At 49.3% G+C, this 20,982-nt stretch overlaps 7 protein-coding genes across 7 annotated transcripts; 2 read left to right on the plus strand and 5 right to left on the minus strand.

Annotated features, from left to right (window-relative positions):
- Positions 1–339: 339 nt before the first annotated feature.
- An12g03330 (uncharacterized protein) lies at positions 340–3,885 on the minus strand (the record flags this gene model as incomplete). Its single annotated transcript, XM_059750786.1, has 4 exons — positions 340–660; positions 1,080–1,219; positions 2,067–2,167; positions 2,210–3,885. 4 exons carry the CDS (start codon positions 3,883–3,885, stop codon positions 340–342), a joined length of 2,238 nt encoding a protein of 745 aa, XP_059604386.1.
- An 886-nt stretch (positions 3,886–4,771) lies between these two features.
- Positions 4,772–5,810, minus strand: An12g03340 (hypothetical protein; the record flags this gene model as incomplete). The annotated part of the gene is made up of 2 exons (XM_059750787.1): positions 4,772–4,866; positions 5,054–5,810. The coding sequence occupies 2 exons, from the start codon at positions 5,808–5,810 to the stop codon at positions 4,772–4,774; spliced, it is 852 nt and encodes a 283-aa protein (XP_059604387.1).
- Positions 5,811–6,074: 264 nt separating this feature from the next.
- An12g03350 (uncharacterized protein) lies at positions 6,075–9,751 on the plus strand (the record flags this gene model as incomplete). The annotated part of the gene is made up of 14 exons (XM_059750788.1): positions 6,075–6,211; positions 6,321–6,402; positions 6,494–6,555; positions 6,646–6,941; positions 6,993–7,081; positions 7,166–7,346; positions 7,823–7,896; positions 7,967–8,225; positions 8,314–8,391; positions 8,492–8,565; positions 8,820–8,887; positions 8,979–9,134; positions 9,241–9,451; positions 9,530–9,751. The coding sequence occupies 14 exons, from the start codon at positions 6,075–6,077 to the stop codon at positions 9,749–9,751; spliced, it is 1,989 nt and encodes a 662-aa protein (XP_059604388.1).
- Positions 9,752–9,867: 116 nt separating this feature from the next.
- Positions 9,868–11,130, minus strand: An12g03360 (hypothetical protein; the record flags this gene model as incomplete). Its single annotated transcript, XM_059750789.1, has 4 exons — positions 9,868–10,113; positions 10,341–10,453; positions 10,667–10,741; positions 10,875–11,130. 4 exons carry the CDS (start codon positions 11,128–11,130, stop codon positions 9,868–9,870), a joined length of 690 nt encoding a protein of 229 aa, XP_059604389.1.
- Positions 11,131–11,624: 494 nt separating this feature from the next.
- Positions 11,625–13,946, plus strand: An12g03370 (uncharacterized protein; the record flags this gene model as incomplete). Its single annotated transcript, XM_059750790.1, has 4 exons — positions 11,625–11,685; positions 11,768–11,983; positions 12,027–13,720; positions 13,758–13,946. 4 exons carry the CDS (start codon positions 11,625–11,627, stop codon positions 13,944–13,946), a joined length of 2,160 nt encoding a protein of 719 aa, XP_059604390.1.
- Positions 13,947–15,436: 1,490 nt separating this feature from the next.
- An12g03380 (uncharacterized protein) lies at positions 15,437–16,552 on the minus strand (the record flags this gene model as incomplete). The annotated part of the gene is made up of 3 exons (XM_059750791.1): positions 15,437–15,644; positions 15,707–16,373; positions 16,447–16,552. The coding sequence occupies 3 exons, from the start codon at positions 16,550–16,552 to the stop codon at positions 15,437–15,439; spliced, it is 981 nt and encodes a 326-aa protein (XP_059604391.1).
- Positions 16,553–17,025: 473 nt separating this feature from the next.
- On the minus strand, positions 17,026–19,772 carry An12g03390 (hypothetical protein; the record flags this gene model as incomplete). The annotated part of the gene is made up of 6 exons (XM_059750792.1): positions 17,026–17,140; positions 18,036–18,097; positions 18,172–18,391; positions 18,816–18,917; positions 18,947–19,561; positions 19,702–19,772. The coding sequence occupies 6 exons, from the start codon at positions 19,770–19,772 to the stop codon at positions 17,026–17,028; spliced, it is 1,185 nt and encodes a 394-aa protein (XP_059604392.1).
- Positions 19,773–20,982: the final 1,210 nt, after the last annotated feature.

Here is a 20,982-nt window from a genome sequence, read left to right on the forward strand (position 1 = left end):
AAGACGTGTGTCGTAGGCCATGTCGACGGTGATGATCACGATTGGGATCGAAAAGGCAGTGGAGGGAAAACATGGGCCAATGAAGAAATTCATTTGGCAAATTGTAGAGTGACGAATAGGAAGTCGGCTAATTATAGAGGTCATGGCAATATTCATGAGTCGGTCGAGTCAGCTTCAGCTAGAATAATCACTCGACAATCGAAGATAGTTGTGCGTTCACTGAAAGAACTCAGGGAGCTGAAGAAGCAAAGGTTCTCTTCCAGATATAAAGCATAGCGGCCCCTCGGTGTCTCTTCGCGAAGGCAAAGCCCACTACACAGATCGGAGGCGCCAGTGTCTTCAGTAGCCTCCCATGATGACATCAGTAACAGCGGTCACCGTTTTGCATATGAATATGAGAATGTTGACACAGTGTTTTACTAGTCTAGGTTCCGGTAGACGAGTGCGTTTGCCATTACTGTCAGAGAAGACGACCGGCATTCCAGGCAGGACAAAGATTAAGAGCCAAACCCTTAACCCTCTTATCCGTCCGGAGAAAATCGGTCTCAAAAAGTTGGAACTCTCCGATACATAGGCCATTATCATATTCAAGTTATAGTAGATATCCTCGCAAAGTATTGACCAGTTATGCATGGCAGGGTGATCGGTGTGATGTCTTTCCTGTCCCGAACATCATGTACTACTTGCCTCACAAGGAACCGCTTGAAAGGATTGAGAAGCCGCTTCCGAAGCAGGCCAACCGGGGAGAGAAATATATGTCTGGCTATAGGTCGTGCCATTAGTCACCTCGATTAGTATGGCAACCAGCAAAGGCATTAGGTATCAATGTGATCGGTAGTGTTAAAACGTACCCGTCATATAAAAATACAAATGTGGTTAGCTTGCCGTCTGCGCCTATTATAATCACCTACTGAGATTAGTGAGAGCCATTATGGGCTAGTAGATGATACGCTCAACAGCCAGTAGCTCAGGGATTGATGGGAGGAGGAACAATCAGGATAATACAGGGGCAGTAGGATTATATATGCACCAAAGTAGCATAGGGAAGCGGGAATCTCCTCCAATAGACAGGCCCATACCTCCCCTGGGTCGTAATGGCCAAAGCATCGGAGTTTGTCAGGCATGAACCGTGACCATATAGTTCGGAGACTACCGACAATGAAGCTAGTTACTGACCTCATAAGCATTCTCAAGTCTGGGCTAATTCCGATGGTCCCCCCTTTGCAGTTGGAAGCGCCGCTGGCTAATGGTTTTTTTGCATGACATACCCCAAGCCCTCAACTGTATGCCTGGGTATCAGAGAGTTCTAGGGCATTAGCAAGAGCCTTATTTACAAAAAAGCCTGGATTGACTTATCTGTGAAGAAATAGCTTCAGTAATGCAGCTACTACTATATAACAGATTGGTCGTATAGCATAGAAGTTGTCAGTTTGGAATAGTCTCTTCTCATGTTCTTCTTTGCCTATCACAATTCTATATTGGTACTAACAACTGCCTATTGTTTGGCATTCATAGGGAGTAGTAATCGCACCTTAAGGATTCTTGGAAGCCTACACTTGTCCTTTCCAGTAATTGGTTGATAGCCAGCAATGTCCCAGTGATACAGCCTAGGTTATAGGTTTGCTTCTGTGCTTAGGAGCGCATTGGACGAAGATGTTAGCCTATGGGGGGTGTAGAGGGAGATTGTACGACGGTATACACTGGAGGAATGGAAAGGTATCTGGACAACTAGGATGACGTCGAAAATGCTACGAGACTCTCTTCTACGAGGACCGCCGATTTAGGCTTCAAGAATTAAACCATAAAACATTTTGCAAATGAAAATTAGCACAATGTAATGGAATTTAAATAAGCAGGGAAAGCCTGTTGGCAGAAATGAACTAGTAGCAATTTTGTTTCAAGTTTTCATATCTAGAGACATAGCCAATGCAACGTACCACATTTGACAATAGCCTAAGAAGTCAATAGAATCCAATAATAAACGATCAGGAAAATCACAGAGTACACAGAAACTGCCACATATAGTAAGACTTTTCGCAATGCGGCCCTGTGCGTCTGACAAACACTTTCATAGCGTTGAAGAAGCTCGACACGATCAATCGGTTCTCGGGGGTGGAAGATCATCCCGTCCTCGTCTTCGCCCACGGACCAGACATCAGACTCATCTCTAGTATCGAGTCAATCGCTCCTTCTTTGGAGATTCTCGGACATGACGCTAGGAGCATCGTCTTCCACATACGCTTTGTTTGTGAGTGTCACCTTGTCGCGATGAGACTCAGCTGGATCGCTCGCGTCGATACTCAATTCGTCGTCGTCTCGAACCGCTACCGTGCTCTTGCCTTTGTCCAGCTTGCTTGAAAGGCTTTCAGAGGCACCTTCGGCCGTCTCCTCACAGTCAGGGCTCCCTGGTCTTGGGGGGCTCGACTGACTAAGAGCTGCAGTGCCCAGCAAAGGTGCGTGCGTTCCAGGATCGCTTTGTGGCAAGGATCGAGCAAGGGTACTGTGAGTATCGAAATACTGACTGCCGGAGTCCAACTCCGATTCTGGAGCGTACCACGTTACCGTGAAACTGTATGGATTAGAGCCCTCTTCAGTTTCACTATACCAGGCATTTGGAGAAGATTCCGAAGGATTGCTGGTGGCCTGATTATGAGAAGGGGTCAACGGAGAGGCCTCCATATCTTGTTGCTTAGCTGCGCTCTCCGGGGCTTTGGTGGCAGTTTCTTCCTCAAGAGAACCTCTCTCCTCTTCAGAGTTTTGGTTATTTGCGGACGGATACGCACCTGGCACCCGTTCACTTTGACTTAGTCCAGCCGGTAGGGAAAGAGAGCCCAAGTCATTCGAATAGGCCGGAGTAGATTCAAATGCTGGCCAGGTGGACTTGGCCTTGAACACAGCATCTAGCAATGCTGATTGATCTTCAGCCCTCGTAGCTCCAGTAGTCCGGGGCTTAGTTGAGCAGAACTGTCCTGCCTGAGATGAGGATGTATTGCCAGCTTCATGTTCACGGACATGGGTGTCATCGAGCTCCAGCAAGGGTGTCGCAGTGTATATACTGGACGCACCTGAAGCCAGGACCTCGGACGACTCATACTGTGGCCCCTGGAGGCTAGATGCATCTCCGCCCTCGGCTACACGGGTTTGAGTCGTCGCACCATTCTCGCTTAAAGAATCAGAGAGGGTCGATGACTCCGAACTGAGAAGCGCGCTAGAATCAGTCCGCTCCAATTGAGGACGTGGTCTTCCAAATAGGTTGCCAGCATCGACGTTATGGACCGCTGCACCGCGGCGATGCCGGATTTGGTTCTGTTGAGCCGCCTGAACATTGTTTGTCAGAAACTGTTGACTGTAGAAACTATCTTCTCTCATTGAGGATCCAAACAGGCCAGGGCCCTCGGGCCGACCTGGTCCCGCATACGGTATCCGTGGAGCAGTATGGATCAGAGAGGGGCGTGAGGGTTCAGAACTAACCGATAGAACAGATGTAGGTACTTGGCTCCTTGTTCTTCCCAAATCAGAAGTGTGCTCCTTTGCGGGAGACTCGCTCTGGACTTCTGGAAGTGCATCAATCAAGGAAGTCGTCAAAGGCCATTGTCCTGCATCACGAGGTTCAGCTGCAGCACCATCATCGGTGATCGAAGGCAGTGGCCCTGAAATATCGTCTGTACCAGTGGCCCGAGGGGGTGCTTCCCCTTCGATGTCGACCAAAGGTTGAGACCCATCACTGCCGAAATCATGGCCAGGAGGTGGTTGGTTCTCGGGGCTTCCGTTCTCTTCGGTAGTGCATTGGCCTTCGGTTGGGGCATTGGCAGTAGGTGAGTTGGTACCAGGGTTGTAAGGCGTTCCTTCAGTCTTGCTGTTCCACAGTGGTAGAAACGAAGGCATTTTGAATGGTGATATGTAGTTGTGGATGGGTATAAAGCTTTGATTGTGGAAAGGGTGGTAACTATGCGACGTGGCTGAGGTTGAATGCTAGAAGAAAATGTCTTGCGAAATGGAGCAGAGATGTTCGGTCTTATATATTGGTGATCCATGGATAGCGAGATGTCAAAAGTGAAACTTGTAGGCGTTTTCCGTGGAAAACCTTTTGGTTAGGGATATTTCCGCAGCCAAGCATCAATGAGGCTGGTATCTTCCTCGCATCCGGCGAGCTGGTTTTGGCGACCAAGCTGAACCTCAGGTTATTGCTCGCGCCTATTTCAGACAAGTTTACCTCGAATGAACTTGTAGTGCCACTTGGGGTTCCTACCACATCGCGAACTACTCTTCCCGTTAACTACACATATTTCCCGGGAATATGGGAACGTAGCATCGGGGTTTACCCACATATATGCAAGCCTATTTTATAGGCTTGCATTCTTCGAGAGATCTCAGCTCTGCCTGCTATTCTTTGGGGGAGCATATCATGACAATGGTGGCCGTTATAAATTACTACAAATACTTCGACCGCCACAACCCGGATGTTTTGCTTTCGAGTCTGTATTGTAGGGAGGTTTGCACCGAAAGAACGGTAAGATAATTTGTATTGAATCTCATTGAACGGGATACATCTATCGACTAGCTGTACCATCTGCTTACGATTCATCTGATGGATATGCAGAACAAGCGAGAATAACATCTTGTTTCGAGACGATTTGCCAATGAGCAACACACAGTGACCATTACATCGAAAGCGGAAATTCGACGCTACCAATATTGGATACCTGGGCGGGTGCTACTCTTAACTGAAAACTTGATGCATACAGAAAAGAATTTATTGAGAAAATATGATTTATTTGGTAGTCCTTGCGTTTCTGCATAATTCTGTGGTTTTCTTCGTCAATTCTTCCGCTTTCCCGTTTCCCGAGTAATCTAGGTCCACTTCAACTGTAAGCATTCAGAAGCCAGGAGAAACAAATGTTGGCAACCCAGAACAATCAAACAACAATCCAGCACTCATGTTATCTTCCAACCCGAGAATAGAAATGCCAAAGCATTTATTTTCAATCTTCTACAGCCTTTCAGTGACTAAACCTGCAAACCCCATTCCTGTGATGATAGTAATCATGCACACATTTCTCGAAACTGCTGCTAAAAGCATCGCGACAGAACCGACATACACAATTTTCTGGATAGTTGTGATCGAGTTGAAAATGATCCTCCGCTTCATCTTCGTCGTCGAACACCCTGTCACAGGCTCTAAGTATGCATTTGAGGTTCATAGGGATGTAGGTCCGCAGAAGATCGTCAGGTCTTATGCCGCCGTTTGCCGCTTCTATCTCCTCACGATAAGAACGACGCATGTAAGAAGGTTCTGGGTCTTGCAGCATAGTCAAGTCAGAAACGGGCGGGTTTTCGCGCGGGTGTTGGGACCGACAAATGCTGCCCTCCATTACCCCTGCAGATGGAAAATTATGCTTGCATTGAGACGCAGGGTGTGATGAAGGTGGGGCAAGTTGGTGAGCCTGGAACTGTGCTGTCGTTGCAAAGGCAGCTTGATCCTGTCCATGTACAGGGACAGTAGTATTCCATCCTGCGGCAGGAATAGGGAAACCAGAGCCATCTGAAAGCATAGTGGCCTCTATCGGCAGGCTTTCGTCCTCAGATTTCATCGGCTTACATTCTGGTTTATTGGAGAGACAGCCATGAGGACCGGCGGGTGTATGCTCAACAGAACCCACATTGACCAAGGCTCTGGTCGAACCAGGTACTCTTCTCGCTAGCGTAGCGGTGCATATTCTGAAGCTGTCAGGGGACAATATGGACGAAAGACGCTCTGCATCCTCGTCATGGTTGACACCAACGGGATGAGCAATTTCTTTTCCATCCATGTCGTTTGTAACAACTGGGAATATATCTGTTTTGGGATGCTGGTGGATGAGGACGTATAGAGAGACACAAATTAGGGAGTCTGTACCCAGGTGGCATGTATCTTTTATACCTGTCTCACAATCTTCTATAAGGCTGCAGGGCTACCAGGGCTTATCCAGCAAGGCGCACCCATAAAATTAAATACTATTACTCTAAGGCTCATATGAGCAGTATTTAGCTTTACTCGGTGACTCCCGACTCCTGGTGTTATATTCGAAGACCCAATGCAGCAGCACCGTTATGGGGATTGCAGAATGCCAGGAAGCCAGGAAGCCCGCCTTGCTTTCATTTCAGTGTCGCCTACAGAGCTCTGGATTGAATCCCAGCATAATGGTGGCATCTCAAGTAGCCGTATTCCCAGGTGCTGGCATGTGGAAAATTCCTTTCTCGTCTTCCACGGCCATCCAGTCAGCTATCACGCAATGATCAGCCTAATACTCATTGCTGGTATGTTCCAAAGTTCGAACAAGTGTCAATATGATCACATCTTTCGATATTGCTCTTCGGGTACCTTGGTGCCAAGTATTGAGGCGTGCTGTCCTGATGCATGATGTATGATGTATGGCAAAACCCTTTTTATACTCCTTATCACAAATGCCTCTTGTCCGTTACTCCATTGCCTGTCTTGTATATTATCTTGGAGAGCCCAGCACAGCCACAGAAATTTACCGAGAAACATAACTACTTTGGCCCCTTCCAAGAGCAGTAGTATGGAGAGAATCCGGCTACATAATTGACTCCTCAAATGTAGACACCTGATAGAGGGGCAGTTGGAAGGACCCTAAGATGAACAAGGCTGGCGGGTATAGCATCAAACATATTGCATGGCACTACGGAACACTCCATGAACACAGAGTCCAGATTCCGTTTACCTAAGACTATCCTGGGAATCCACCCATCGGCGGCGGGTGATGCCGACTCCTCCTTACCTGAAAGGTCACGGATGGAAGGATTTGGCGAGAGGCAATTAAAATTTCATTCTCCTGAGCAAATATTGACCTCAGACACCCCGTGCCCAGACTTCTACTTCTCGTTTAATCTCTTGGCATTGTTATCTGCGGAGCCTGATCTGCAGTGCGATTTCCCCATGAGTGATGTGTCCGTGTCCCGATTCTCGGCATCGGTGGTCGGAGATTAGATAGCGAGTCACCACCGAGTCCCTGAAACACGGCTTTATGCAGTCTTGCACGAACAAGCGAACGCGAGATTAAAGGCTTCATGCTATATGGAGGTCGGACTACCATGTCCCTTGATAATGGGTAATTGGACCCTGGAGAAGATTAGATGAAAGCATCACGTGCTGCAGCATAAGCAGACCTCATTGACCGAGTCTTGCGATATGGCGCGCCTTCCGTTCGTCTCTGGACGGCCGGCGGCACACGTCAAAATTCTTATTTTGCATATTGGCACACTTCAACTGATGACAGAATACAGGTCTGGGCCAGCACTACAGAATGTTCACCCTTCGAGGGCATACTACTCCTACTCAAAGGAAGGTAAAAATATATCTATACTAACTATTCCGTCTTTCAGGTTATTTCAGTTGATGATTTTTCCTGTGCGGGACTGAGTCATGGATGACGCGTCAGTTCTGGACCATGAGGGATCCCATCGTAATAGCAATTCGTTCTGAGAAAGAATGGTTGTTAATGTATTGGGGGAACCTCTTAATCTTGTTGGTGTTAGACAGGCTTTCAAGTCTTCGTGCTGCATGCTATCTTGCATGATCTGGACTTTGATTGGCGCGCAAAACCCATAGACTGAGGCTTTCCGCGCGCAGAATCAGAAGTTACTGAATTAGAGTCGACTGATTAGGCTGCACCCAAACTATCACTGCCTAATCAGTAGAGTAATGTATTGAGACACAACGGCTTTTAATTTTCGTTGCATTTTCGCTCTACCTTCCCGTTGTAGTTCGAAGTCGCAAATTCATTACTAAATGGCTTCAAATTCCGAATCTATTAGCTCTCAGAGCAGAAGAACGACTTCATGTCCTGCAAGGACAGCGATCATGAGATGGACGAGCAGAAGTTTCTAACGGACTGGGTCTATTGCATACGATCGGATTTTGCGTCTCCGTCTGGCGTACCGGCGACTTGGAGGGCGCCATCTAAAGCACTGGGGACAGGAGGAACCGAAAATCCTCCTTAATAGGGAGGCGACCACTCCTGCCATAAGTCAAGACAATCAGTTAGTCACGGTAGGGATCGCAAAATATGTTCAAATATTCTGTATGGACACTAAGGAGCGAGTGGATGTGTTACACGGACATCCTGGGGAGGTATTTACCGTCGCCTTTGCACCCTGCCTGCGTCGAGGTTCGATCGACAATCAAGATGCGCCGCGTTATTTACTAGCATCCAAGATTGAGGAAGGTGGGTGGGTGGACGCATCATATTGTGGGAGCTTGATCAGTATGGAAGGAGTATAGCCCAAAGAACCAGTAACAAACTTGTGCTGCAGACCATGAAAACACCAACTCCATGCACTGTATTCCAGGCGAGTTGGGTTCATTCGGAAGTCTTACTTTCAGCCCCGACGGTAAAACCATGATTTACGCTGTCCAAAATATCACGATCAATGAATATAGTCGCAAATCTCAAGAAAGGTTTACTCAGGGACAGCATGATAAGATTAGCAGGTGCCCTCGCGGAGACACGGTCTGCTCAAGAGCCTCAAAGCTTCTCATCGTTCCAGATGTCGACGGAGTCTTACGTTTCTGGAGGCTCTAGGTGCTATCCAAGTATACAAACCCTATCCTGGTCAATGTTATTGTTGTTTGAATGCGGAAACCTTCATTGCGATAGAATCCTTAGAACAATATACCTTCCCAGTATAAATGCGCAAACTTGGAAGTACCAAGCATCTCGTTCTCGATGGACTGATGGTAATATATATGTTGATACAAATTCGTGAGCCCATAATTCTATAAAGTAGACCTTCCATCAAGCTGTTTCTTGCATAAACAGTTCAAGCTAATCGCTTTCACTGCTGAGATCAATTTTCTTCAAGTACTTTCCCCTCAAGCGCATACTATGTCAGAACAAATGAAACCTGAGCAAACCAGTAACCATGAAAGAGATTCCTCTTTTGGTCTACTTGGTAAATGTTTCAACGTACTATTTGAGGGATACTGGTATTACTGTAACTGAATGCTGCCCCCTGGGCATCGTCATGTTGAAATTGCCGCAAGGTCTGCAACTCATCGCACGACTGCAGAAACAGTTCATAAGCACAGTTAGTAGAGCCCTGCGAGCAACAGGCCTGGATAGTTGCCATCACAAGTGCGTAATGTTCTGCTCTGACTGACACCAGTATGTTCTTGAGGCAATCCAATTGTTATTCATAGTAATCGGACGCATCATGAGACCTTATCAAGGTGAAATGGAGGGTGTCCAATGATATTATGTCCCGAACTGGCTCCTTATTGATGCTGCCTTTGCTGTTTGTGGGGACGGCCCGGGCGGAAGAAGGTTATTTCACCCGCACCCGCACTGAATCAAGAAAATCATTCCCCGCAGCGTGGACGCAACTGTTGCCTGACTCTGACGATCAATTACCACAACCTTCGCGACCAGATGAGTCTGTTGCTATAGAACACGTCAGAAAGTTCAGTGGTAAGAACTTTGAAGACTGAGACTGTTGAAACGAAGCATCGAGTGGATCCACAAGAGCGCAGATCATTGCGTCATCTGCGCACCTGAATTTGAGCCGTCCTTTCAAGGGCCGAGGAATTCAAATCAGGACCACAATTATCCCCGAAGCGGGAAATGCAAGAAGGACCGCATTGCGCTCGCAGTTCTGTGGAGAACTTGGTGGTAGGAGCCCTTTGCAGCAAGTATCGTCGACTCAACATCGGGTGCCTGACTATCATCGTTTCTGCCGTTTCGCGTTCTCTTGAATTCTCTTTTCTTCTGCTCCTGGCTGGGCCAGGAAATAGACAGCAGCAGATTTAAGATAGAGTAGCATGATACTCAAGTACAAATTTCTATGTATGGCACTGTTCTACACTGGCAGCTAGAAATCATCATGCTGGGTCCCGAAGCTGGTCTGGTGACGGAGGTTAAACCTATTCGGTTCAGACCAAGGTTGCCAACTAGTGACCTTAGTACCAAGTGACTGTGTGCTTATCTCGAGACTGATCTCGATCATTTCCATTTGGCAGGGGCAACTCCACTGTGATTCTAGGCAGCCGCAATTGAAGCTTGATGGCTCTAGGACTGGCCCTCGATCCTCGACTGCGCCACCGAAGCGGCCCATGTTCTAAATTTGCCCGCCACTCAGGGTTTGTACAATTCAGGGTCGACCGCTGTCTTCCCGGCTTTACATCATGAAGATACCCGTGTCATTAGTGAATTGGATAAACATCACCGCGTGTCGTGGCCATGATCTCGCGGCTTTGTACCTTCTCCTTTCGTTACTTCCGACCGAACGCCGTACACCTTGTGGATAGCGTATCCGATAGATACTAGTTATGAATTCGGAATAACGCGTCTGCGTGGCGCACTTAAGTCAAATCCTTTTACAAAAGCAACGCAGCGATTGGATCCGGGGTCCGGGGTGGCATCTTCGCTACAGTAACGACCCGTCATATCCCGGTCTCCTGCAGCTTTCTGTCGAATGGCTTAATTTCCGACGTCTGCACCCTAGACGAGAATGAGTGTATCAGGGCAATTCTCACCATGCAAGGCGAAAATTTGCCCAGGCTAATGATCATCTCTCGCTACTACGAACCGATGAGGAGGTCTGGTCAATTCGTAGGGGCACAAATGGAGGGCCCCGAATTAAGCACACCGACAAAATACCCCATACCCACCTGTTTCTGGCGGGAAGACAATGGGCCAGAGGGTCATAGCACGTAATACGACGGCGGTCGGGGCTCGGAACGTTCCTGCGGACACGCTCCGACATTAACCTTCGGAAGCACCAGGATGGCTTGTGGGCCTTTTCTGGGACGGTTCTGGTCCATTCGGCGGCCAGACATTAACGAAAATTATATTTTGATTGGCTATTCTATAGATAACTCTGCGCTACGCTGGGTGAAAGGATGGTGCTAGACATCCTGCAGGCTGCGAGGGACGAGACGGGATGAGGCCGCAGTTGTGCTAGATCCGAGAGGCAGGCGGCGGAAGATTCGGCGATACCGGCGTCCAATGGTCGTTGGTCGGCATTGATTACTTTTTGGGTCGCTAGAGGACGGGCCAAGCCAGCGGCCAAGGCGCCGAAATCCTTAACGCGCCTCTGGCGTGCCGTGCCAAGCCGGAGATAATTGATCGTCATCTGCAATGGCAAAAACAGGGAAGGAGGGTCCGACAACCGCACCACGGTGCTGATGCAAGTTTTGCTGATCTTTACCTTCTCATCTCGCGTGGGAGAGGGGTTCTACTGACCCCAGGGGAATGTCTCAGGACCGTTTGTCACTGATTATGGGCCATGTCATGTAGTATGGCAAGTGAGGTGTCTCACAGATAGAGTATAGAACGCTATAGATCAGGGCTGATTGGGCCTCGACATCATTGATCCCACAACACTTTCAATAAGCAGGCACTGCTGAGCCAGTTCTGCACGATTGGAATAGAATTCTTCCGTCTGCTCTCCTACGGATCCTCTTATTGATTGATAAGCTGATTTGATCCACTTGGATAGATTAGAATTCGAATTACGCCTATCTGATGGGCCCAACCAACCCACACCTTGGAGAAGGGTGAGGCTTGGCGAGCTTTGCTTGTGATTTCTGCCTACCTCCGAGTTTTGTCACGGTGAATGTAGCCGAAATGAAGGATGGTTCCCTCGCCGTTCTAGCACTACATAAAGCTGCCGATCCCTCCCTCTCAGGTCCTACAAGAACATTGTCTCTCACGACAGTTTCTCCCCAAGTCGCATCTACTATCATATTGTTCCAGTTGTGACTGGGTAGGCGACATGCGCTTTTCTGCTGCTTTTGCTCTAGCTGGCCTGGTGGCTGGCTCGGCCGCTGCTGGCTGCCCGTACGCGGAGCGCGCCAACAACGATGCTGCTGCTGCTTCCCCTGCCGGCTGTCCCTACGCTAAGCGCGCCGCTGCTGCTTCCACACAAGACAGCTCCCGGCTGGCCCGTCGGGGGCCCATCGAAGGCAAGAAGGGTATCTTCTACAGTAAGTGGTTGACCAGTGGACTCCAATGATTGATGTACTGAAGGACTACAAGTGAACCGCATTGGACCCTCCGGAGGACAACTATGGATCTCCAACTCTGACGGCACCAACGCGACTCAGTTGTTGGGCAACCAGAGCAATGCCTTCGACTACCACCCTACATGGTCTTCTGACGGAGAGTGGATTGTCTTTACCAGCGAGCGCCGCGGTCCGGGTCAGTCGGACTTGTACCGCGTTCGCGTGGATGGCTCGGGATTAGAGACGCTGGCGGCCACTGATTCTGTTGAAGACATTGGTGTCTTGTCTCCGAATGGAAAGACCCTAGCCTATGTGTCCACCCAGGGCAACTACACCACCAACATTTGGGTCAAAGACCTTGCCTCGGGACAGGCCCAAAACCTGACCGACACCGCGTCCAACAGAGCTGACAACACCTGGCCCACTGGCCACTTCCGCCCCTCTTGGTCCCCCGATGGAGAGTGGATCGTCTTCAGTTCGGATCGCAACACCGACTGGACCGGCCACAGCGATGGTACCGGCTGGGAGCACACCCAGACTCTGGGTGTGTACGCCGTCCGCCCCGATGGCAGTGACTTCCGCACCGTCATCCGCCAAGAGGGCTACTCGCTGGGTACTCCTCAGTTCTCGCCTGATGGCAAGCGCATCATCTACAACAATATGACTACTGAAGACACCTATGGCTGCCACGGTGTGTCTGCTCAGCAGGAGGCCGTCACTGCACAGATCTACAGTGTGGACTTCGCTACTGGCTCCAACGTCATTGCCCACACCTCCGGTAGCTACCCCAAGGTCGGTCAGCACTACATTGGCAATTCGACCAACATCGGTTATCTTATCAAGGCCGGTGACTACGAGGGCATTCACTACACCAAGCCCGACTTCACCCACCGCTCCTTCAACCTGACCAACATGCGCGATCCCTGGTGGTCCCCTGATGGCTCCAAGCTCGTCTACTGGGTCCCCAACTGGACTCAGCAGGCTGCCGAGCTGAAGCTCTGGAGCTACGACACCGAGTGGGAGTACCGCTACATGGATGTCTTCCCCATGCACAACACCGTCATCAACCGTATTGCGTCGACCCAGAAGGTCCTCGGCAGCGCCAACGGCTCTCTGGTCCACTCCTCCCCTGTCTACACTGATGTTGTCGACGCTCTCGACTCCTACGACATTTACAACATCAGCAACTCCACCGAGGTCGAGTGGCTTGAGGAAGGTAATTCTGGTGCCTTCCAGCCCTCCTGGAACCCCGACGGCACGGAGCTGGTGTCCGGCTTCGGTGCCTGGTTCGTCAGCCGCACCACCAACACCGCCAAGATCTACCACGCTTTCGCCAACGGTACCTGGCACACCAACCTGACCGATGGATCTGACAACTCTGGTTTCCCCTCTTGGTCCCCCGATGGATCTGCCATTGTCTACCGCAAGTGGAGCCTTGCTACTGAAGCCCCCCTGGGTCTGCACATCCTGAACTTCACCACCGGCAAGACCCACCAGCTTACCGATGGCTGGGACAACACCCCCGGCTGGTCCCCCGACGGCGAGCGCATTGTCTTCACCCGCAACAACAACTGGACTGAGTCCTACGGCGCTCGCTGGTACGCCGACCGCTTCGATATCTACACTATCCGCCCTGACGGATCGGAGTTGACCCGTGTCACTGACAGTCTGTCCAACGATGCTCAGTATGTTTATCCCTCTTTGTTTCTCGATTTCACTGTAAGCTAATATGATATACAGCGCTGTGTGGTCCCAGGACGGCCGCATCATGTGGAGCAGCGGTCAGTACGGCTTCAAGGACGAGAGTGCTCTCTTCGACGACACCTTCCAGCCCTACGGCCAGATCATGGTCATGAACTACGATGGTACCAACAAGACTCTTGTCACTGATACCATCTGGGAGGATTCGATGCCTCTGTACATGCCCAACGAGTACCTTGAGTAGGGTATTCGCATGCTATGAATTGTGTAAATACTTTACTTCTTTAGTTGCTGTATGAAAAGTCAGGTCCTCGTATGGACGTAACTGTATTTATAGCTGGAAAACGAGTTTCATGATCTTTAATTCCTTGACTATTCACCATACCATTGTCGTAATATCATAGCAGTAAGACAGAGATACCCGGACCCTGAACATCTCCCCTCCTGAAACTTGCTCACCTTCGACACCAATTCTAACCGAGATACTTCGCTTATAGCCGTATCGCTAACTCGATATATAGCCACTACTTCACTCCGATATCTCAAGAGTAAGCTCGCCTAAAACAATGCCAATATTGCCCAGACCTTAAGGTGCGGAAACTAAACCTCCTTCGGTATATCCGTGTCAATCAGGGCCAGGAACGCTTTCCGTGCGAAATACGACGATCGTTATCTGTCTTGGTTGGTTTGGTTCGGCTGCCCTGGATCGAGACCCGTGAAGGATTCTTGGCGGGGTCCACTTCTCGTCATGCTGCACGTTGGTGGAGGCCAACTATTCTTTTGAGAGTATCGGGTAATATGTCAGTAGATAAGAGGCAGTCGATGAGAACGGAAAAGGGGGACTTATCTGGGTGCCTTATCCACGTACTCCGCAGTGTCAACCGTTCTACTTCACATCTGTATACTGCAGGATAATGCATATTCGTAGCTGATCGAGCCCGCTGATAAAGATGCTAGGTATGCAGGTGCCTTCAGCGTCTGAGGCAAGAATATTGCCTTGGATGGCATACAGTTTCAGTCGTCTTAACCTCTGTGAATATCACGATCGTATCTGGCCTGATGAAAATGGCGTCAGGAATGGCACAACCTCGAAATGGCATAGATATCCTTACCTGGTGTCTTCTTGACTGGTTTGGATGCAAGCCACCCAGGATGTTCAATTACTTTGTCAAAAAGAAAACGGAAAAGTCACGGTAGAGAAAGTTTCTGTGTGATACATCTGGAAGAATAAGATGAGGGAAGACAGGCTTCCGCTGCATCGATTACGCAGTAACAACCCATCCCTTCAAAATTAGTCAAAGAGGCGTGAGAAATTGTATTAATACTGAACTCCCTGTCTCGGTCAACGACAATCAGGACGGTAAAGGCTATCAGATCAAATCAACATGCTTTCGAGAAACAGTGAAAGAAAGAGAAATAAGGACATTCTGTTGGTCATGTGCACCTGTGGCCAATATCCTCCGCAACGCGCAACGGAAGATATTTGACATATCACCCCGCTGGATCGTGCTACCTCGTGTAACCCATGTCATTCGGTATATCATGGCCTTATGCCCCCTTTTTTTGTTTTCGTTACTGATCGCATTCCAGCAAGGTTATCACACATTGTTCCTTCGTCTTCTGCAGGAGCAAGTTAGTTTCCATCTGAACCAGCACCGAAAATAAGAAGGGCCGATGAGCGTCACACAACGATGAAGTTTGAAACTAAGCCCATTCTGACAGCGGTTAAGAAATTTACCTTTTCGGAACATGATCTATTCCATAAATCCTCGAACGATGGTCTGTCAGATTGTCCCGGCGGCCGAACAAATTTTCGCATTCCGGGCACTTGTGGCTTTTGGGTTCATGAACTGACCGCTGGTGCCTTTTCAGGTCCTGTAGCCGCCGGAATGGTCTCGTATGTGTACACCCTTCCCAATGGCATCGGCGGCCGGGCTGCTGTCTGATTGGTTGTCAAAATTCGTCTCAGGAGCACAACAAGTTTATTGATCTCGAGTGGCATACCTTGGTTCTTCGGTCATGTTTGTATCGTGGTGCACAGTCAAGGGCGAGCCAAAGTCAGGTGCTGGGCGTGTTGTTTCCACGACCGGTGCAGACACACTGCTCGAAGATTGGGCCTGCTGAGTGCGCAGAACATTGAGGGGGTACTGGAATGGTCCAAGGTTTGCATAAGGGACATTTGGCTGCTGCTGGAAGGAACCAATATTCTCTACTGGCATCGCCGGCACGGGTTGCACTGGCTGGTAGCTAGGCCCTAATTGAAAGCTAGGGTCTGGCTGGTGCATAAGGTCGGTCTGGTAGGTAAGGTCTGTCTGGTGCATAAGGTCTGGCTGGTGCATAAGGTCGGTCTGGTGCATAAGGTCGGTCTGGTAGCTAAGGTCTCTCCGATAGCTAAGATCTGGCTGATAGCTAGGCCAATCGGTACCATTCTGAGACATTGGGATACCACCGGGCATCCAACTCGAAGAAACGGTGGCGGGGGGTGCGATGGTATTACCAGAGCCAAGTGTCTCGTCAAAAGGGTCAACCTCGGCGATATTGCTGAGCATGAAGTTTCCATCGAGGAAGGAAAACCCAGGAGAGGGAGGTGACGCCATGACACGCGGTGCACAGCTTCGTAGGCTTCTCAGGGACGTTGCGATACGAGTCGGAGGGGCCTCAGAGACAAAAGCTCAAACCGTGTGGTTCAAACGCAGCGTCCTGAAGCTGGAAGCAATAGGGTGAAGTTATCAGCGGTCTCTCACGCTTGCTCTCGCCGAAGCTCAGCTCCTTCAGCCAGCTTGGGTGGGAAAGCGGAAAGCTTCCCCATCCTACTCCAGGCCTGCCTCTTCCTCCGCAGTAGCCAATCATCGCTTGGGGCACAGTAGCGGAAGTTGTGTAGGTGAAGCGGGCTGTCTCCAACTCGAAGGAAAGGTGGTGTAACCTGAAAGGCCTATGAAGCGTCAGTCTGACTCTCAGTAATCAGGGCACCGCAGTAAGTTGCATCTGGGGCTCGTTAGTCTATGCCATTTTTATCGAGAAAGAAGCTTCGCCACTGTTCAGAAATGGTGCCCAACTACCATCGGCATCAGTAACGGGTGGGAAGAAGAGTAGTCAAGATTTGACATTATGGCTCCATGGTTCGGCGTACCTTTGTCTACGGAGATACAACAAAGAAATCTAATCTAAAACCTATTGCTCCGGATCTTTCGGATCGTCCTACTTGACTGGGTCGGCACCTGCTGTGATCTAATCATGGCTGTTCTGCTATATGATTGTTGTAATTTCAAATTCCCATCATCGCACTAATTATCTACATCAAGTTTTACCATGAGGCACCCATCTCATCTTTCGCAAATGCGCCCGCTACTACAAACCAGGTAAAGCCCCATGCCCCAGCTACTGTTGACGGTGAGCCTTCCCTCTCTCAAGGCACAATACGTAGGAGCCAACGGTTCCCTGTTACATAGCTCATCCCGTCTTTTGTTCCCAAGCCACTCACCAGCACAGGACATAGCGGGGTGACGATAACAATACAGAACATCATTTTCCAATTGCTACTGGGTAAATCAATTGCTACTGTTGTGCTTTTCACTGTTTATAATCTATGCTAGAAGCTCACCCACTACTTCGCCGCCTTAGCTGCACTTTAGTCTGTCGATCGACCCAAAAGTCTAGCCCCAATCGGCCGCTCTATGACCCCGCAGCAGTGCCATAACATCGTGGTGCGGGGCTTAAGAGCCACCAAGGATCGGCATGAATAAGTCATTTAGTCTACAGGCACCATGGTGATTAGGCGATTCAAATGGAACTAATGAACTATATTTATTATGTGTATCGCCAATACCATCAAGTACTACCAGTTTTCCGACTACGACGTCTCATAATGTAGATTCTGTTCATTACGAATGATCCCTGTTGAGATGGGCTGATTAGAATCCGTTGCCAGCGACCTACGTATTCGGACCAATGAGGAGTTCTGTGTTATGTGCCTTGCCGTGCGAATATTCTGATCCACCGGGCGGAGATACTAATGAGGCTCATGCCGAAATAACTGATTGTGAGGGTGGGATTCTTTTGTACTTAGCCGGGGTATAAGATCTTCAGCTATACAGTCGTGATGCTTTGTTAATATAATGTCATTGTTTACCTCGATCCGACATTAGTGCGAGGCACCGATAGTAACTGACAATCTGCGATAATTCATTATCATGAAGCAGCACGATTCCAAGTAGCTGACTGGTACTAAACGTCTTCCAGCGATGAATCTGAGTAGGAAGGAATCATACAAACCGAAAAGGATGAGTAGAATTAGCGCAACCCAATCATCCTGATCTACAAAGTTAGGCAGTACCTGGTCATGTGAGCAAGCGCCCCTGCTAGTGCTGAGGCGCAGTCACGGAAAAAGACTTCTTCCTATCAACCCCGCCGCAATCTGATACATCGCACCGCCCCTCTCTCTCCTCTCTCCTAAAGTGAGTTTCAGTTACAGTTGCAAACACAATGAATTTCGTTGACGATATTGCGAGATCATCCAGATTACTGGCGCCGCCTTCAGAACGAGTGAAATTAAGCCACTGAAACAACTTCCGCCGATAATGAGAGATATGCATCGAAATCACCAGAGTGGAAGAAGGTCCGATAACAGCACCGACAGACATGCAATACAATCCCGCATAACATATTACGCTGTTATGTGCACAAAAGGCGCTCAGTGAAACACCCGAAAGGATAAATAAAGAAATGAATGCAAGTAGGAACGAAACATGTGCGTTGGAAGCCGGCAAATTGGAAGAGCTGCAATACACCTTGTCATGCAATGAACAACGCCGCGTGTGCTTCACAACGCTAGGGGTTCGCGCAAAGAGAGCGAGGGAAACACCAGAAAATGTAAGGGAAAAATCAAATAGAAGATATTAAGGGGGATATGCACAAACACCCCCTAACCCCAATTGTCATGGAAAGCCAGCCACTGACAGCATAAATAATACAGCCTTTAGGAATGCCTCCTTGTCAAATTCTGCGGACGGTAATGAGCTCTCAGTCGATGATCGGACAAATTGTCCCTGCGGTTGGAGCGATGCCCACACTCTGGGCACTGGTAGGATAGCGGGTTTATATGTTTGGTTTGCACATGCCTGGCCAGATCTGCTGGCCGTCTGAAAGGCTGGGTAGTTGTGCAACCCGTCCACCCACATTGTAGACCAAACAGTCTAGCGACTTGTCAGCATCTGCCCTAAGAAAGGCTCTTCCCTTCTCACATACCTCGGTTCGGCAATCCCGTCCTGCATCCATGCGATTGAGCCCGAGCCAGAGTCCGAGTTTAGTGACCCCATCCCCGCGATCGCATCAGGCATGTTCTCAAAAGATCCAATATATGATGACGGTATAAAGTGGGCAGGAAAGTGCTGAATATCGGTAATTCCGTGGTCATTCGTGGTGGTCTGTAGGGTACCCGGAGTTGTCGCTGGCATCGGTGGCGCTAAGTACATTGCTGGTCCATCGCTAGGCCAGGAAATAGGTGCGGTGTGAGCCTGGACATCCCCATGGCTGTTCCGAGCCGGTGAATTATCGAAGACTGTAGAAGTCGTCAAATATGTAGGAGTGTGACCGAGGTGGCCTGCATCTAGGTCATCGTAGTCGGTCAATGGCGGGGCTCTGACAGCGGGAGGTGTCGGAGGAGAGAATGGTGTGCCTCGAGTCGCCCCCGAGGCAGAACGGTTATTAGGAGCCTCAGGCATGGTAAAGACCTCGAGTATGGGCCAGCCTCTACTCGGTTGAGAAGTATGATGCCGTTCAAACTCGGGGACCCTTTGTTTAAGTACTATGCGCGTCACGCCAGAAACGTGACGTACATCTCGATCATCAAGTTGGTGCTGCCTTTCGCTACATCACCTTCATTGGTAGGTGATATCTCCTTTTTCGTGGAAGCAATCGGCCAATGGTCGGAGTGCTTTGGTGACTGCTAGTGACCTCTTATTCCACCATATCATCGAGGTCGATGTGTTGGTCTCACACACATCCTCTCCGGGCCAGTTGAAATCCAGAAGTCACCATCTAAGCGCTCTGTAGCCAGGGCGCAACCTGCCATTACGCCTGAGGCTCATTTTATCGCGTCGTGGCGGTGAATGGAACGGTATACAGCGAGACTACCGGACCGTTTCCTCGTTCTTCAATCCTTTCTGTCTGTGCCTTGTTCATTTTATCTTCATCACATTAGGCACCATGCGAGCATTATCGGGGTTTCCGCCAATCACGGCGACGAGCGATTCACGTCAGTGCCCACTTGGTTGGGCAGCTTCTATTCCAGTGCTAAGTACTCTCTACCCAACTTTATCTGTATTTAGTAAATCCAAAGAACCTCGGAAATTTTGCCTCCACAGAATCCATGATCCTCCCGCTTCCTCCCACCTGCATGCCCATCTCTAGATCCGCTTATTCAAATTACCCACACTATAACTAGTTAAAATCTGCAAGAGCCGATCGGGTTCGTTTCGGTTATTATGCGAGGTATTTATCATCTTGTCAAAAACCCGTTTTCACCCGGCAGAAAATAGAAATACTTCCTACCGTTGAGGCAGGGACTAGCTGACGCCTCGGCCACTTAACAACTCACCAGCACTCCGTAGATAGGTCAATCTTGATACTGTGAGTACACAACTCCATGCCCCCACTTCCCCACCCCCTCGTCCGCCTCCTCTTCCCTATCCCCTCTTTAACGCCTATTGCTCTTTTTCCGGGGCGCTTTTCACTACGTGGATAGCGGTATAGGGGATAAAAGTTAGCTGGTAAGGAAAACAGCACCAGTAGCAGACTCGGCTTCCGTGCGTGAACGACGGATGCTATTAATTTCAACTGTTGAGATCTGTACCAGGACAGCTTACATTAGCTTTCCTACCTACGCGCCAATCTAGTACATGGCGCCAGATTGGAGCTCTCACATCCGCATGGAATTGCTCCCATCTGTCCCCGCACGGACCCAGGGTTTCTTCAGATTTGCGCGGCTATCTGGGTGTACACTATCCGATTTGTAGCCACGGTTGACTTGTAGGTTCTGGATCTTGAGGGACTGTTAGTTCTGAGAATCTCCCCCATAGACCGTTTCTTGTTACTGATTACAAAGTTGATTAATTATATTTGGTGTTCGAACGCTCTACAGGCGGAGAAGCAAGCAAGCAAAGAATACAGCGGAATAGTGTCAAATTGCTTTTTAGGAACGCGCAGCGGAACGAGCGCGACGGAGAGGTGCTTGGTGTGGCGGCAGCGCAATCCAGCCACGTGACCAAGCCTACTAATATAGC

Source organism: Aspergillus niger (genome assembly GCF_000002855.4).
Source record: "Aspergillus niger supercontig An12".
NCBI classification, from domain to species: domain Eukaryota; kingdom Fungi; phylum Ascomycota; class Eurotiomycetes; order Eurotiales; family Aspergillaceae; genus Aspergillus; species Aspergillus niger.